Source organism: Myotis lucifugus, unplaced genomic scaffold (genome assembly GCF_000147115.1).
Source record: "Myotis lucifugus unplaced genomic scaffold, Myoluc2.0 scaffold_236, whole genome shotgun sequence".
NCBI lineage: Eukaryota > Metazoa > Chordata > Mammalia > Chiroptera > Vespertilionidae > Myotis > Myotis lucifugus.
In genome coordinates this window covers 1,388,507-1,404,045 of record NW_005871284.1, presented here as the reverse complement: position 1 = coordinate 1,404,045, position 15,539 = coordinate 1,388,507, and the positions used below count along the sequence as shown (strand labels likewise).

The 15,539-nt window shown below is 40.0% G+C and overlaps 1 protein-coding gene across 2 annotated transcripts in view; it reads left to right on the top strand.

Moving 5' to 3' along the window:
* Window positions 1-6,226: 6,226 nt before the first annotated feature.
* Window positions 6,227-15,539, top strand: part of ANKRD42 (ankyrin repeat domain 42) — a 62,704-nt gene continuing 53,391 nt past the window's right edge. For both annotated transcript variants that reach the window (XM_023762187.1, XM_023762188.1), the window contains exons 1-3: window positions 6,227-7,174; window positions 9,964-10,130; window positions 15,309-15,416. In XM_023762187.1, the coding sequence (XP_023617955.1) occupies window positions 7,117-7,174; window positions 9,964-10,130; window positions 15,309-15,416 (333 nt within the window). In that variant the 5' untranslated portion in view covers window positions 6,227-7,116. The remainder of the gene's footprint in view (window positions 7,175-9,963; window positions 10,131-15,308; window positions 15,417-15,539) is intronic.

Genomic DNA, 15,539 nt, shown 5'->3' with positions numbered 1-15,539 from the left:
TTTAACTGGAGATTGAATTGTGGTTAGAATTCTAAAAACTCATTGGAAAGAGGTTGAAGAGATGACCAGTTGTAGCTGGAAAGACTATCGAAAGCACAAGAGAAATTAGCTTTAGAATGAAGGGATAACTTGGCTGGTATGGCTCAGTGAACCAGGTCACAGGTTCAATTCCTGGTCAGGGCACATTCCTGGGTTGCAGGCTCTATCCCCACTGTGGGGCATGCAGGAGGCAGCTGATCAATGATTCTTATCGTTCTCTCCCTCTCCTTTCTCTGAAATCAGTTTTTTTTAAAAAAAACCAGAATGGACAGTATTAAGATGGTCACAGATTTGGGGCCTGGAATTGAGAATTCCTAGTTTTTCTTTGAAGGAGGCGGCTAGATTTAGGGTAGTGATTTAGATGCTTCCCCCTCCTCCAATTAGAGCTGTGCACTAGTATGACAGAGTGTTAAGAATAGATTCCTTATCTCTGGAGAGTCACTTAATAGATTCTCATTCAGAAACACCTCTAGTATTTAAGATGCTCCATAGTTATACTCAAAACTAATGTCAATTATATAAATAAAGTTCCAGCCTGGCTCAGTGATTGAGGACCTATGAACCAGATCAGTTTGATTCCGTCAGGGTACATGCCAGGGTTTCAGGCTCAATCCCCATCAGTGGGGGAGCAGGAGGCTGTCAAACAATGATTCTCATCATTTGTTTCTCTCTCCCCCTCTCTGAAATCAATACAAATATACTTTTTAAAAAGTTCTAAATGATTCTAACGAACAGGCAAAATCTAACTGATCTAGAAGTCAGAGAACACTGAATTTTAGCCCCAAAAGATGGAAAATAAGTCACAACATAGCACTGGGAACTAGAAATAATTTATACTGCAAAGTGTAGCAAGGAAAGCTGGAAAACTTAAAGATGGAACATTTTCATTTGAAATGAGTTTGTGAGAATAAAAGGAATAGTGTATTTCTTGAAAACTACAAATTTCATTGTTTATACCTTATACAACATTAATATAATTTACCTACTTAAAACTTTCATGTTCTGGAAAATACTACAGTGACCTGTTATTCAGCTAATAACAAGCTTTTAGGGATAAAAATAGGACCTAATTACCTATTAAAAGATTCTTATATAACAGCTTAGCAAATAGAAAATTCTATTTTCCTGGCTGGCTTTCTTTACAGCCTATTTTAGTGCCTAATAAATGCCCTGAAAGGTTTATACAAAATATTCAGGAAAATATAAGGCATCTAACCATGTCTCCATGTGAAAAGATTTAGCTGACTAAAAAGGTAATCTGGAGGTAGAAATGGAAAGTCAGACTATTGTCAAGGCCTGAACTTCTGCAGTAGTAGTAAGTTTTTTCCTAATTCTATATGGGGTCAGCTCCCTGAAATAATGGACACTTTGTTGGGCAGGTGAGGAAGAACAAGTTAAAGAAAAAGCCAAAAAGCATCAGTGAGATGCCCAGAGGGAGAGCAAGAAGGCCTGGAAAACATGAGGGAACAAAGTAGAGATGGTTACCAAAATCCTTAGTTCAATTTTTGGTCAGGGGTTGGCCCTACTTCCTTCTCTGGAACTAGATGCAGACCTGATTAATTACCCAACTTTGGAAATCCTAAGGTAGACAGGTGGAGGACTATCCATTTTTACTATTTGGAATCATAATCTTCCTACTTACAAAGGGTTCCAATTATCTGGAATGCTGATGCCCACTTCCCACCTGAAAAACTTCCTTAATGCCAGTCCCTTACTTACCTTGAAATCCTATGCAATCTGGCTTTTACATCTTGGCCTCTTAACATTGCTCTCGAGTATTATGCCTTGCCACAACGAATGTGCTTTTATTAACCTCTTAATCTCTCCTGGCCCATGTACTCCTTAAAGTATCTTTTGCTTTATGTGACAATACATGTCTTCCTGTGCTTTGCTGTTTTTACTTACAAAAAATTAAATTTTAAAAATCAAATGTAGTATAGAAAAGTCTTCTTTCACATCCTCTTTCTTGTTACATAAAGTAACCACTGAGTTAACAATTTGTTAGGTTCTTTTTTCATTTACCATTTCTTACAACCCTTTCCATGTTGCTAAATGCATGTATATGTGTAATTTAGCCATCCTTTCACTGATGAATATTCAAATTTCTAATTATTTACCATTAAAAAGTGTTGCAATGACTATCCTAGTATATATGTTATTCTGAAGATTTTACAACTCAATAGTTGCTGGCTCAAGCATAATGTACATTTGGAATTTTGACAGTGTGAAATTGTCCTTCATGGGTCCTACCACTTTAGTTTTCACCAGCAGTCTTCAGAGTACTTGTTTAGACCACCTCTAAACATTCATTATCCATCTTTTAATTTTTATCATTGTGATGTCTCAACAGTCTGAGTTTGAGTATCCTCTTTTGTTAATTTGCTCTTGGTATTTTTATGATGTTTTTTGCTAATTCTATTGAGTTATTCTCTCACTGAAAAGAAATTTTCCGTATTCTCTCTTAAGACTTTATAATTGTTAATAACTTTAATTCTGAAATTTCTGTATATGAAAACATTAAAGAACCTGTATTTCTCTATTTGAAAAACTCTGCCTCTATAATGGGGTTATTTCTGGACTCTAGTTTGTTACACTAATCTCTCTGTCTAGTCCTGTTCTAATACCACCCTGTTCTAAATATTCTAGTTTTATAGTTCTAATATGTATGTGGGTTAAGTCTCATCAATTGATCTTTTCCAAACATGTTTTGGTTAACCTAGCACATTTAACCTTCCAGATAAACTTTAAAATCATCTTGCCAACTTCCACTAAAAAATTACATTAGATTTTTACTTCAAATGCAACAAATTTCAGGAGAATCCTATCTGCAGTAACTGAACCTCCTCACACAGGAACATAGCATCTTTCCCTTTAGTCGGTAACATCCATAAATGAAGTTTTATGTTTTTTCCATGTAGATTTTGCTTACTTCTTCATAGGTTTATTCTTAGATTTCCCCACTGTTGCTGCTAATGTGAATGAAATCTTTCTTTACATATACACATTTATTTTAGTTTATAGGGAATCTTCTGTATGTTGCCCTGCTAGCTCTCCATCTTACTGAACTCTTTTCTAATACTTAATATTTTACAGTTGTCTTATATTTTCCAGGTAAACAATGACATCACTTGTCTTAATTTCTTCTTTTCCAATTTCATACCTTATTTATCTTGCTTATTATTACACGGGGTCCAAAATTCTCAGGACAATGCTGACTTGCAGGACTGACAGTAGATAACCTGGACTGTTAACATTAAATGTGCTGCTTATTTGTTCCTTCAGTTAAGTAAGCTTCCTTTTATTACTTAATATGAATTTTATCTTCTTTTTGAATAATAGATGCTAACTTTTCAAGTGATTTTTCAGTATCAATTAAGATCATATAGTTTTTCTCCTTTATTAGGAAATTTTCATTGCTATATTGTCTAATGTTAACCCATCCTTGTACTGGTAGGATAAACCCAACTTGGTTATGACATTATTCTCTAAATGCACTGTAGGCTTTATAGTTCCCTTAGGATAGCTGTATATACATTGATAAGTGAGACTGAGATGTAAGTTTTTTTCCCCTCCCTCTCCTTATTTATGATACTTCATAGTGGGAAAGTATTCCATTCTTCTTTCTGCTTTGTTCTTGGTAACTTTTCTCAGAGCTACATAGGTCATTCTGTTATGATTATCAGCTTATTAAGGTTTTCTAACTTGAACCAATTTTTTTTTGAAATTTACATTTTCCTAGAAAATTATACATCATTTTCAGGACTATTAGTGTAATTTTACACTAAATCATTTTTGATTTTCAAAACCCCTCATATCAGTAATATGTTGCCTTTGTTTCCAATATTGTTTTCGCTCCTTCCTCAGATTTGCTAAGTGTCTATTTATTGTTTTTTTTTCAAATACCAGCTATTATTGGGATCAATTTATTTCCTAGTCCATTTGTTTCTGCTTTATTTTTAAATCCTTTAAAATTAATGAGGGCATTTTACTTTTTCTACTTTTCTTCTGTTTCTTTTTCTAATTCTTCCTGTCAGTCTAAGGATGTGCTGCCTCCTGCCCTCATGAGTTTACCCATACAACAAAGCAAAAATGAAGCCTTTACCATTATTATACAAGTGGCTACAACCACTATATTAATTTGGAGTCAGTCATAGTGGGCTCCAACTCCCCACCTAGTTATGTGATCTTGGCCAAATCTGAGCAGTTTCTTCATCTGTAAAAACAGGAATAATACAGGTTAAGTTTGAAACTATTTGCAAGTCACTTAGCATAGTAACTGTCCCATATTAATAATTCAACAGATGTCTGGTAAAATGACTAATTCCCAAACCCCTTCCAACTGTAAGAAACTTGACTTTCAGTCTATCACTTCATCCACCAGAAAATCAACTCAAAAATCCACCCACTCATCCACACAAGCTAGTAGGCCCTTCCGCCCTTGAACCAAGTATTCTAGATGTCAAGAACTCCAAGATGAATAATGAAAGTCTCTACCTTCCAGAAGCTCAGAGTCCTTGAGGGGTAGGGGTAAGGATCAACTGTTAAATAGGTAATTATAATACAATTGACAAGTGTTTGATATAAAGGTTGTGGGAATTCAGAGACTTTGAGGAGTATGTGCAGCAAAATCAAAGATCTAGGTAGAAACCTTAATTCAGGTACTTATTACTTACTGGCTGTATTCTCAGGCAATTAACTTTGCACTTTATTTGTAAAAAGCAATAGTAATACTATGCTGGTAGGTTATATTAAGGATTAAGTAACAAATATGAAGAAGCACTTAATACAGTGCCATACTCATCATATGAACTCAACAAATGGCAGTTAGTAATATTACAAGAGGCTATGGAACTTAAAAAAAAGGCACTGTATTTCAAGAGAGTAAAAATGGGGTCAGGGGAATTTCCCAAATGTGTTCACAGCACAAAACCTGTGGCGAGGCACAGGTCAGGGGGTAGAGGGACTGAGTGAAAAAGGTGAAGGATTTAGTACAGATTGGTAGTCACAAAATAGTTACAGGAATGTTAAGCACAGCATAAGGAATATAGTCAATAATACTGTAATAAATATGTACGGGTCAGGTGGACACTAGAAATATCAGGGGTATTATTTGGTAAAATATATGACTGTCTACTACCACGCTGTACACCTGAAACTAATACAAAATAATAATGAATGTAATTGAAAAATAAAATTTAAAAAGTTTTGTAGCAAAAAAACACAAGGTAACAATAACAACAACAAACCCTGTGGCAAAACAATAAAGATGGGGAAAAAACCAGGGTGAGAGGGGAATCAAGCCGAGTGATGCCCTTGGAGGGCAGGTAATTTTAATTTCTGTATTCTCAGCTGCTAGTCCATTTTCATACATTTGGGCCATACTTTTACAATAAATAGTGAATGGAAGAATGCACGTTAAGCAATAGGCTTGGAGAAAAAGATCTGGGCTAAACTGCTGAAAGTAAATATTTTACAGTGAAAGGAATCTTGGATTTGAAGTCAGAAAACCTGAAGCAATCTTTTGACTAATGACCTGCATTTTTACACTGGCTCTACCACTTACCTGCTGTTTGGCCTGAGCAAAAGACTGACACCTTCAATCTCCTCACCTGTAAAATAGGGATAGCACCTACCTTACCAGATTAGTGTGAGAATTAAGTAGTAAGCGAGCGATTTTCAAAGGGCCGGGCACTAGTAAGCACTCAATAATGACACCGGCTGCAGCTGCTAACTTCTCCGCTAGGTCTTTTTCCATATTTGTGAGAAGTTAGGGTTAAGAAGAGCTTTTCTTCAACATTCCCAACCTGCACTGAAAAAAAATTATACTTGGTTTGCCAAGGACGAAAGGCCCCGCCCGGCACGCGCCATACAGGTCACCTACGCAGACGGCAGTCCCGGGGCCTCCACCCGAGCGCGGGGCCGCGGAGGCCGCGGACCACGCCAGCCGCTACAGAGCCGGGGCCAGATCAGGCTGGGCGTGGGCCCGAGCGGAACTTCACCGAAAACGGGTCTCTGCCACCATCCGATTCGTCTGCAGGCCAAGCCTTGCAAAGGGTGAAGGGAGGGAAGCCGGAAGTGACGCCAAGCCGCAAGGAACCGGAAATGACCCCCTCATGCCGGAAGCCGGAAGTTTATTCGTTTCCAAGGCGACGTCTCCTCCACCGCTCCGACCAGGCGGCCTGAGTCGGGACGCTGGAACGCTCCTTCGAGGAGAGGGTCCCCGTCGACGGCGGCCGCCCCCTCAGCGACTCGCGGGGGGACACAGCCAAGGACGGCGGCCGCCGCGCCGGCCCTCTCGTGTGGAGGACAGACGGCCGACCCAGTCACCGCGGCGGCCAGCTTGAGGAAAGAGGGAGTGAAGACCAGGAGTTTTGTCTCAGCGAAGACACGGAAACAGTCGGCGAAGAGGCCGACGGCCACTGCAGCGTCTCTGGGGGAGGAGTGAGAGAGGACGGGGGCCTCTCCAGAAGGGACCCGAGAAGGGTCCTTGATGACCTGGGCCGCCGCCGCGGTGGTTCCCCGGAGACAGTCGGGGGAGACGGTGGCCACGGTCATAGCAGCTCGTGGGAGAGTGTGAGGGGAGACCGCGGCTTTCCTAGCACCGACGCCGGTCTCCCTCAGGTCGGCGGCGCCCAGAGCAGTGACTCCGGGGGAGGCGTCGGAGAAGCCCGCAGCGCCGGAACCAGCGACTCCGGGGAGGGGGGCAGCGACAAGCTCCACCGCCGCCTCTGCGGCTCTTGGGAAGGAGGGAGCGTGGATGACGGCCCCAGCTTCAGTAGTTCCTCGGAAGGAGTGAGTGACGACCGCGACTACGCGGCCAGCGACTCCTCCGGGGTGAGCGGCGGCCAAGGCTACAGCCGCCGCCTCAGGGGCTTCTGGGAGAGAGAGAGTGCGGACGGAGGGCCCCGCGGCCGGGGCTCCTGGGAGAGAGAGAGTGCGGCCGGGGAGGACCGCGGCCCCGGGCCCGGCGAGGACGACGACAGCCGCTGCCGGGGCTCGTGGGGGACAGCGAGTGAAGACCGCCGCAGCAGCAGGGGCCAGGATTCGCCTCCCCCTCGGCGCCCGTGGGATCGCACCATGCCCGGGGTGCCCCGTTCGGACCCCTCCGCTTCCTTCACGGAGTCGGCAACCCCGTGTGAGTCCGGTTAATTGCCTTCGACGACCCTCGTCGCTGCCACGCGCCCTCCCGCACTTCTGCCCACATCAGCCTTGTCTTTTCTGGCCGTTCCCTTTCTCCGCTGTCAGTCCTCTTTCCGCCTAAGTGACCTATTTTCAGTAGGTCCCAGACCTTCCTCATTTTAGCTTTACTCCCTTTCTTTCCCTCTGCACATTCCCGAAACTTCTCGCCCAGTGATGTCCACGCTTGTTAAATCTTATGAACCCTTCTAAGTTCTTACTTGACTTCTCTGAAGCATTTGACCCTGTGGAGATGACATTAGACTTACCTGGTTTTCTTCTTCCCACTCTGTTGACTCTCCCTTTCCTTGGCTGACTTTTCTTCCATCCTCTCCTTAAATGTTGCTTCTCTCTCTCCCTCCCGCCCCCCAGTGCCATCGCTGGCGCTTTATGTTATGTACTATGACTTCAGCCCTACTGAGGACTTCCAGATCTATGTTATTCATTCAACCATCCAGTAAATATTTATTGAGTGCCGAATATGTGCTCTGTCTTAAGGCTATTAATAAGACAGGCATATTCCTTATCTTCTCCTGGGGAAGATAAATACTGAGCAAATAATGACTAGTGTGATGAATATTATAAAGAAGAGTAGAGTGCCATTGGTTCCAGTTTGCGGGCATCAGAAAAACCTACCTAACGCTGGACACATCTACTACTGAGATCTGAACTCCAGATCTCTCCTCTGAGCTGCAGACTCATGTAGAAGTCCCTTCTGGAACTCTTCTGGGGCACCTTAAAATCCACATGTCTGCAGTGTAATTTTGGCCCTGGCTGGGTGATTCAGTTAGTTGGAGCGTCATCCTCTATATACCAAGCATGTCAAACTCAACGGCTAACAAGGTTTAAGTTTATGTGGGCCGCAAAAAAAACAAAAGCTTCAATTTTCATAGAAACATAGGTTTATTTTGATACTGAATACAAAGGGCTGAAATAAGTAAGTGTTAATAAAAATAATAGAACATTTTAATAAAAATCTTTTTTTTGAATATTAACTTACCAGACACTGAATAACTGTATAAATTAATAATTATAACACAAATAAACCTATTTCTTGTTCTCCAAAAGTGAAATATTTCCTGTTGCGCACACCAAACAAGTCAGTCCAAGACTGATGACATGGCAAATGGTTGCTAAAAATATTTAGTGCTAGTATTCGTGGAGAGGAATGGTGCACCTGCACGTAAGGCATGTAAGGGAAATGAATGCAACGATTATAGTAATCAGTCATTAGTTTGTTATTAATAATCTATGTGTATAAAAGGCTAATAGGTAAAGTGTCCCTGCAGGAGTTCCACTGAGAGCCTGGGAGTGCTATCGCTCCCTATGACGTGCGCTGACCACCAGGAGGCGGAGTGAAGGAAGGCCCCTGCTGGCAGCTGGAAGGCCCCTATTGGCCCTGATCACCTACCGCCTAGGGACCCTACCCAGGCATGAATTTCATGCACCAGGCCTCTAGTTATGTATAACAGGATATTGTAAATATTAAGTTACGAAATTTTTATTAAAACGTTTCTTACATACTGATATATTGGCTGGGCTGCAAAAATATTCATTGTGGGCCCCATGCGGCCCGGGGGCCGCGAGTTTGACATGCTTGCTCTACACCAAAAGGTTGCTGGTTTGATTCCTTATCAGGACACATAGCTAGGTTTTGGTTTTGATCCCTGGTCTGGGCGTGTATGGGAGGCAACTGATTGATGTTTCTTTCTCTCTCACTGCCCTTCATCTCTTTCTAAAATCAATAAAAACATATCCTTGGGTAAATATTAAAAAAAAAAATAGCCCTAGCCTGTTTGGCTCAGTGAATTGAGTGTCGGCCTGCATACTGAAGGGTCCCTGGTTTGATTTTGGTCAAGGGCACATGCCCAGGTTGCGGGCTCCATCCCCAGTAGGGGGCGTGCAGGAGGCAGATGATCAGTAATTCTTTTTTTTTTTTTTTTTTTTTTTGAAGTCAATAAAAATATGTTTTAAAAATTCAAAAATAAAATAATTTTGTATCCACATGTCTTCTCTGTCCTCCAGTGTTTACTGTCTCAATTGTGCCACACCACTCAGAGAACTAAGCCAGACTCCTTGAAGTTATCCCAATACTCTTTCCTTATTTTTCCCACTATTACATCCAAATTCAGTTCAACCTGTTTTTATAGTATTTTTTGAATATTCTGTTTCCAAAGCCATTCTCTGGGTTGAGGATCTCAATCTTTCTGGTGTAGACACCATAGCTATTTTCTTACATAGCCTCCCTGAATCTCTGGTGTTGCATTTTTGCTTCCCAATGAATTCCCCTCACCTGCAGCCAGTCCCATAAATCCAGCATTACAAATCTGATCATTATTAGTCTTCTGTTTAAAATCCCTCAATGATTCCCCATTTAAGTGCTTCTAGTTCTTCGTGGCTCCAGTGGCTTCTGCTCTAGGTGAGCTGAGCTTAACTGTGTTTCTCTGTATTTGCCCATCTTTCCAGATTCAGGGTGGTAGTTTGCCGAGACCTCAGTTCTCTGATCAGTCTAAGAAAAGTTACTGGTTTTCAGTTTGTTTTCTCCTGTGTATAAGGGAATGATACTTCCATGCTTTTTAGACATTAGAACTGAAATGGAAGTCTGATTAAGAAGATGTTAATCATAAATATCTTTGTATTAAATTATTTGGAAAGTCAAAGTGATTTTGTGCTTTCTTTTGTCTTATTGCTTTAGTCTTTTTCTATTTTTTGGCATTGTAATATATTTTAAGCAATTTGATTTTTCAGTAGGCGCCAGGAAGAAGGTGCATTTTAGTAGCATACATGATGCAGTACGCGCTGGAGATGTAAAGCAGCTTTCAGAAATAGTAGAACGTGGAGTCAGCATTAATGAAGTTGATATTCTCCATAAATTTACCCCTTTACATTGGGCAGCGCATTCGGGAAGTTTGGAGGTAAGCTAAATAAAACTGGGATAAGTTTACAACTGTTAGCACTTTTATAAATTTAGCAAACAGGACTGAGGCATTGCAAAGAATTTCCTTTTTAGTTCAGTCTATCATTAGGTGTTTTGTTTACTTACAATGGCTTTATAACAAATTATCCCAAAACTTAGTGGCATAAAATAACCATTTATTTATGCTCAGGACTGAGCGAGGAGTTTGGTTCTCAGACACAGCTTGTCTCTGCTCCATGGTGTCTGGGGCTTCAGCTACAGATTGGAAAGCTGGGGTTGGGTCCTTCCGAAGGCTTGTTCACACAGCTGTCTGGTATATGCTGGCTCTGGGCACCTTAGTTTTTCTTTGTGGGCCTATTTGTGAAGATTCTCCACCTTGCTAGTTTGTACTTCCTCACAGTGTGGTAGCTGGGTTCCAAAGGAAAGCATAAAGGGTAACTTAAAGAGGATAACAGAATGAATACCTCGTTCTCTTAAATCTTAATGTTTTTTGCTATAGTTACTTCAGATTTTTAGAAAACAAATGGAATATTATAGATACATTTGAAATCCCTGAGCACCCCTCCAGGCACTATTTCTCTCCTTCCAAATCCAGAGACAACTATTACGCTGAATTTGGTGTTTATTATTCCTATCTATATTTTATGCTGTTATTGCATATGATTATATCATTGCTCTAAATGACATATTTAATATAAATGATATAACTAACATTCTGAAGCTTGATACATGTGATTAGACATATGTATGCTAGTTTATTTCTTTCAGCCATATTGTAATAGTCTATTCTTAGACTAATATCAGAATTTATTCATTTTTCAACTGATGGATATTTAGTTGGTTTCAATTTTTAGCTAGTACAAGAATTCTTAGTGAATTTTTTAATGCAAAACTTCTTATTCTTGGACTAGATACAAAGCCAACTAAATTTTTCTCATGATTCAAGGTTGTGTATGGAGAGCTTATTTTAGCTACTACATTTCCCCAGCCTGTGGGCTGCAGTGGGTCTATTCACTATGCAGAATTCCCCCCCTGCTACACAGACAGAGACTGCTTTCTATGAATATGGCTTCTCTGTGTGATTTCTTGTTTGTTTGGACTTCTCTGCTTCTTGGAACCAAATTTTGTTTGGAGAATCTCTCTCCACCAGTTTGTGTGCCTCACTTGAATTGTTGTAAATAAGGATTTTCCTTTGGCCTTTTAGTGACTTCCTCTCAGCTGGCAGAAATGTGCCTTGATGGCTCTTTCTGCACATACAGCCCTGGGTGGGGATTTTCTCTGCTGTTTCCTCCCACATCCATCTTTGATCTATAATTTGGCAGCTTTCCCATCTGTTTTTGTGGTTTGAGTTTCAGATGTCTTCTACTTTCATCAAAGATGGGGTTTTCTCCCTGTTTTTCTTTCTTTCTTTTTTTGGATGATTTTGAAGAGATGAAATACTGATTTTACTCTGCCATATTCCAATAGAATAGGGCTTCTCGATATACTTTTAATTTAATCTATTTCCTGGTATCCTTTCAGCTTCTCTGATTACTCTCACTTAGGCTTCTTTGGTTAACCTACCCTGCCTAAAATATAAAGATAGGTATTTCTATGATTTTGCCTTCTCTCTCCAGGCAGTTTTTTAGACTTCATTGGCTTTATCATCTATATACATAAAAGCCTAAGCAACTGAACGACTGTTTACTGGTCACTATGATGTGCACTGACCACCAAGGGGCAGACGCTCAATGCAGGAGCTGTCCCCCTGGTGGTCAGTGTGCTCCCACAGCAGGAGCACCGCCCAGCAGCGTGAGCCTCTCCTGCTTTTATGGCAGCGCTACCAAGTGGCGGCAGCCGCAGGCACAGTGGGGTCGGGATGAGCAGGAGCAGCGGCGCCCAGCCTGGGCTCAGGCTCCTCCCTGGCACCTGCCACTGAGCGCACTACTACATCCCTGAGGGATCCCGGATTGCGAGAGGGCGCAGGCCAGGCTGAGGGACCCCACTGGTGTACGAATCCATGCACCAGGCCTCCAGTGTCTACATAAAATGCATGGTTTTGCTTCCTCTCCTTAATCCTGGTTTATATATCGTGCCTAATCAACAGCTCATGCATATCTGACTAGCATTTCAAATTCAGTTGCTATAAAACTAAGCTGTTATTCTTTTCTATCCCTTTCTTAGTTTTTTCTCAATTTCTTTTTTACCACCTAAAGTATTTGTTTAATAACAACCTCAGGAAAAACCCCCACAGAGCTATTATAAAACAGTATTGTCAGTTGGTGCTTATTGTAATATACAATACAAAGAAATTAATTTCCTCAGAAATCTGAGAAGCACCAAATGTGACCTATTTTGAAAAGTCTACTTAAGTTGTCTCAATTTTTTACAGAAGCAGTACACATCGACATTTGTGTAGTTGAAGGTGCCCTACATGGTGCACATTGATGTAGTAGGAACTGATCACTAGGTCCTTTGATTCTATTCCATCTTTGTCTTTTGAATTTGTACTCTTCATCCTGATAGCCACTGCCTTAGATCTAATAGATTTTCTTGATTTTTGTCTTGTCTATCTCTAGTTCATATTCTGTATACAAAGTTACCACTCTAAAACTAAAATCTGATATTACTTAACTCCTATCTATAGGATAAAGTTCAGACTAATTAATACAGTAGACATATCTCCAATCTCATCTCCCAACATATTTGGACATTTTGAAACTAGACATTTTAGATTATATATTGTGGCAACTCTGGAGTCTGATCCTACTCCTTCACCCCTACCCAGGCATGGTTGTTCCTATGTGTTTATTTACTTGCCTAGACTAATTTTGTGGAGTCTGTTTTCCTAACAGTGTATGGCCACTGCTCAGTTGTTCCCTCTTTTAATTCTTGTTTTTATTTTTAAGCCTGGCTCCCTAGGGTTCACCCCTGGGCCTGCATATTTTAGTGGTCAGCCAGTGACTTATGAGAGCATGTGCTTAAATACCGTAAGGATTTAATCTTTTACTGATGGGTCTGTGTGGAGAATGTTTTCAAAATTCAAGCAGCTTACAAGCCAGCCTAACATCTTTTTAAAAAAATATGTTTGCAAGGCCTCATGTTTAGCCAGGGATATCTTGTCAACTTAGTCCCTCTTCATTCTTTTCTGGGTCTGAGCAGCCTTGTACATGCACACAGCCTTTTAGATCACAAGGGATAAATGGAATCTTAGTAAGGACCACTTTGGCCATCTCATTTTTTGGAATTTCCTATTAATTTTCTGGGTAGTCTTTAGTTTTGTGCATGCCCCAACCAGTATCATGACTTTAGGCTAGCTCTGATGTTGGCTTTCTTGGATTGTTCTGAGGAGCAGAATTGTTTTTGACAATGTGTCTGGGCATGGAATTTTATGTGTTCAGCTCCTAATAAAGTCAACCCCTCCAGCAGAGCAGTGGAGCTGTCCACATAGTAGATCTCGGCACCATGCAGCAGGGATAGGCGAAGCTGTAGTTTCAGTCTCCTGTTCTTACTGAGATTCAGTAGATTTTCTCATATATATGCTTCTCATTTTATTATATGCCTTTGGTCAGTTTCCAGTCTTTAAATTGTTGTTTTTGACAACTTTGTCTAGTTTTATCATTGCTTCTCAGGGAGGATTTGCCAAGCTCCTTATTTACCCATTTCTGAATTCCTGCTTATTTGTCCATTGATTTTTGATAAGGGTGAACATGTAATCTAATGGAGAGCAGATATTAATTTCATTAAATGGTGCTGGCATAATTGAACATTCATATGTAAAAAGAACAAACATTGACTCATACCTGGCACCATATAGAAAAATGTGCTCAAAGCAGATTATAGACAAATTTGAAACTTAATCTTATAAAACTTCTAGAAGAAAGCATAGGAAAAAATCTCTGCAAATTATGTATCTGAACTTGAAACCAGAATAAGAGACTCACAACTCTAGTAAGAAAAGAAAAAAAAAACAATTAAAAAACGGCAAATAACTTCAATAGACACTTACTCAAAGATAATATAGATGGCAGTTGAATACATGAAAAGATATTCATCATCATTAGACATTAAGGAAATACAAGTTAAAACCACAAAAAATGCCACTACACACATACTAGAATGTCAAAAAAACAAACAAAAAAAACCACCCCCCCACAGATAATTCAAGAAATGACAATATAAAGTATTGGCAAGGATATGTAATAAATGGAACTCTTATACATTGCTGCAGAAGTATAAAATGATACAGCCACTTTGGAAAACAGTTTGGCAGTTTCTTATAAAGTTGAATATACTTATCTGTGTTCTAGCAATCTCATTTCCACATACTAGTATTTACCTAGAACAATTAAAAAAACCTATACATGAATGTTTATAATGGTTTTATTCCAGTATCTAAACAGTGTTAGTACATAGTAGTGTACACACAAATATTTGTTGAATAAATGAATTATTTACAGTGATTATTAGTGAAGTTGAACTTTTAAAAAAATATATTACTGGCCACTAATCTCTGTGACAGGCAAATGATATCTATTGGTAAGCTTTCAACAAATGATAGGGCTGTGATTCCAATGATAGTCAATTTTTTTAAAAAGAAACTTCTTGAAGGTAGAGTCTACAAACTTGAACATATAATGACAGTAATACATCTTAAATGAAGATGCATTTGATTCCCACCACCCCCCTTTTTATATAAACCTCTTTTTAGAGAATATCATCAGAATAACAAAGTTTGCCTTGATACAGAAGTTTCTCGACCCATTCAAAATCTATGGAAAAAACACAACAAAACAAAAAATAAAATCTATGGCAGAGGTTGCAAACTAGTAGCCCTTAAGTGAATTTGGCTCACACATATGTTTTTGTTTGGCTTGTACAGTATTGGCAAACATAAGATTTGGATCAGCACTTTAGTCACAGCAACAACTGGCTGGAATTGAGTGTCATCTGCACCTTATTGACAAGGAATGCCATCTCCAGTTTGTCACAGTCCCTACTGCTATTGTTTACCCAACAGTAAGGCCTGATGTTGGTGTCCTGTCATTGTGCTTGTGCTTACACCTGGCTCCCTCATTCACTTAATGATGTTTCTCAGGCTGTAGTATTTCTGGATGACAGACTAAATTTAAAAGATACAAAAATGTTTAAAACATCTATCTTATCACTTATTAACATGGTTATTTTCTTAACTTAGTGCCTTCATTGGCTCCTCTGGCATGGAGCTGATATTACACAAGCAACTATGAGAGGCTGGACAGCAGCTCACATAGCTGCAATCAGGGGTCAGGATGCTTGTATGCAGGTAATAATTTTGTTTACTTTTTAAAAATTCAATAAGTTTACTTTAGCATAGTTTGTTAAGCTGTTGCTTTTATTCTAATGATTTGATCCTATAGATTTACTTCTAAATAAGAACTTATTGGAT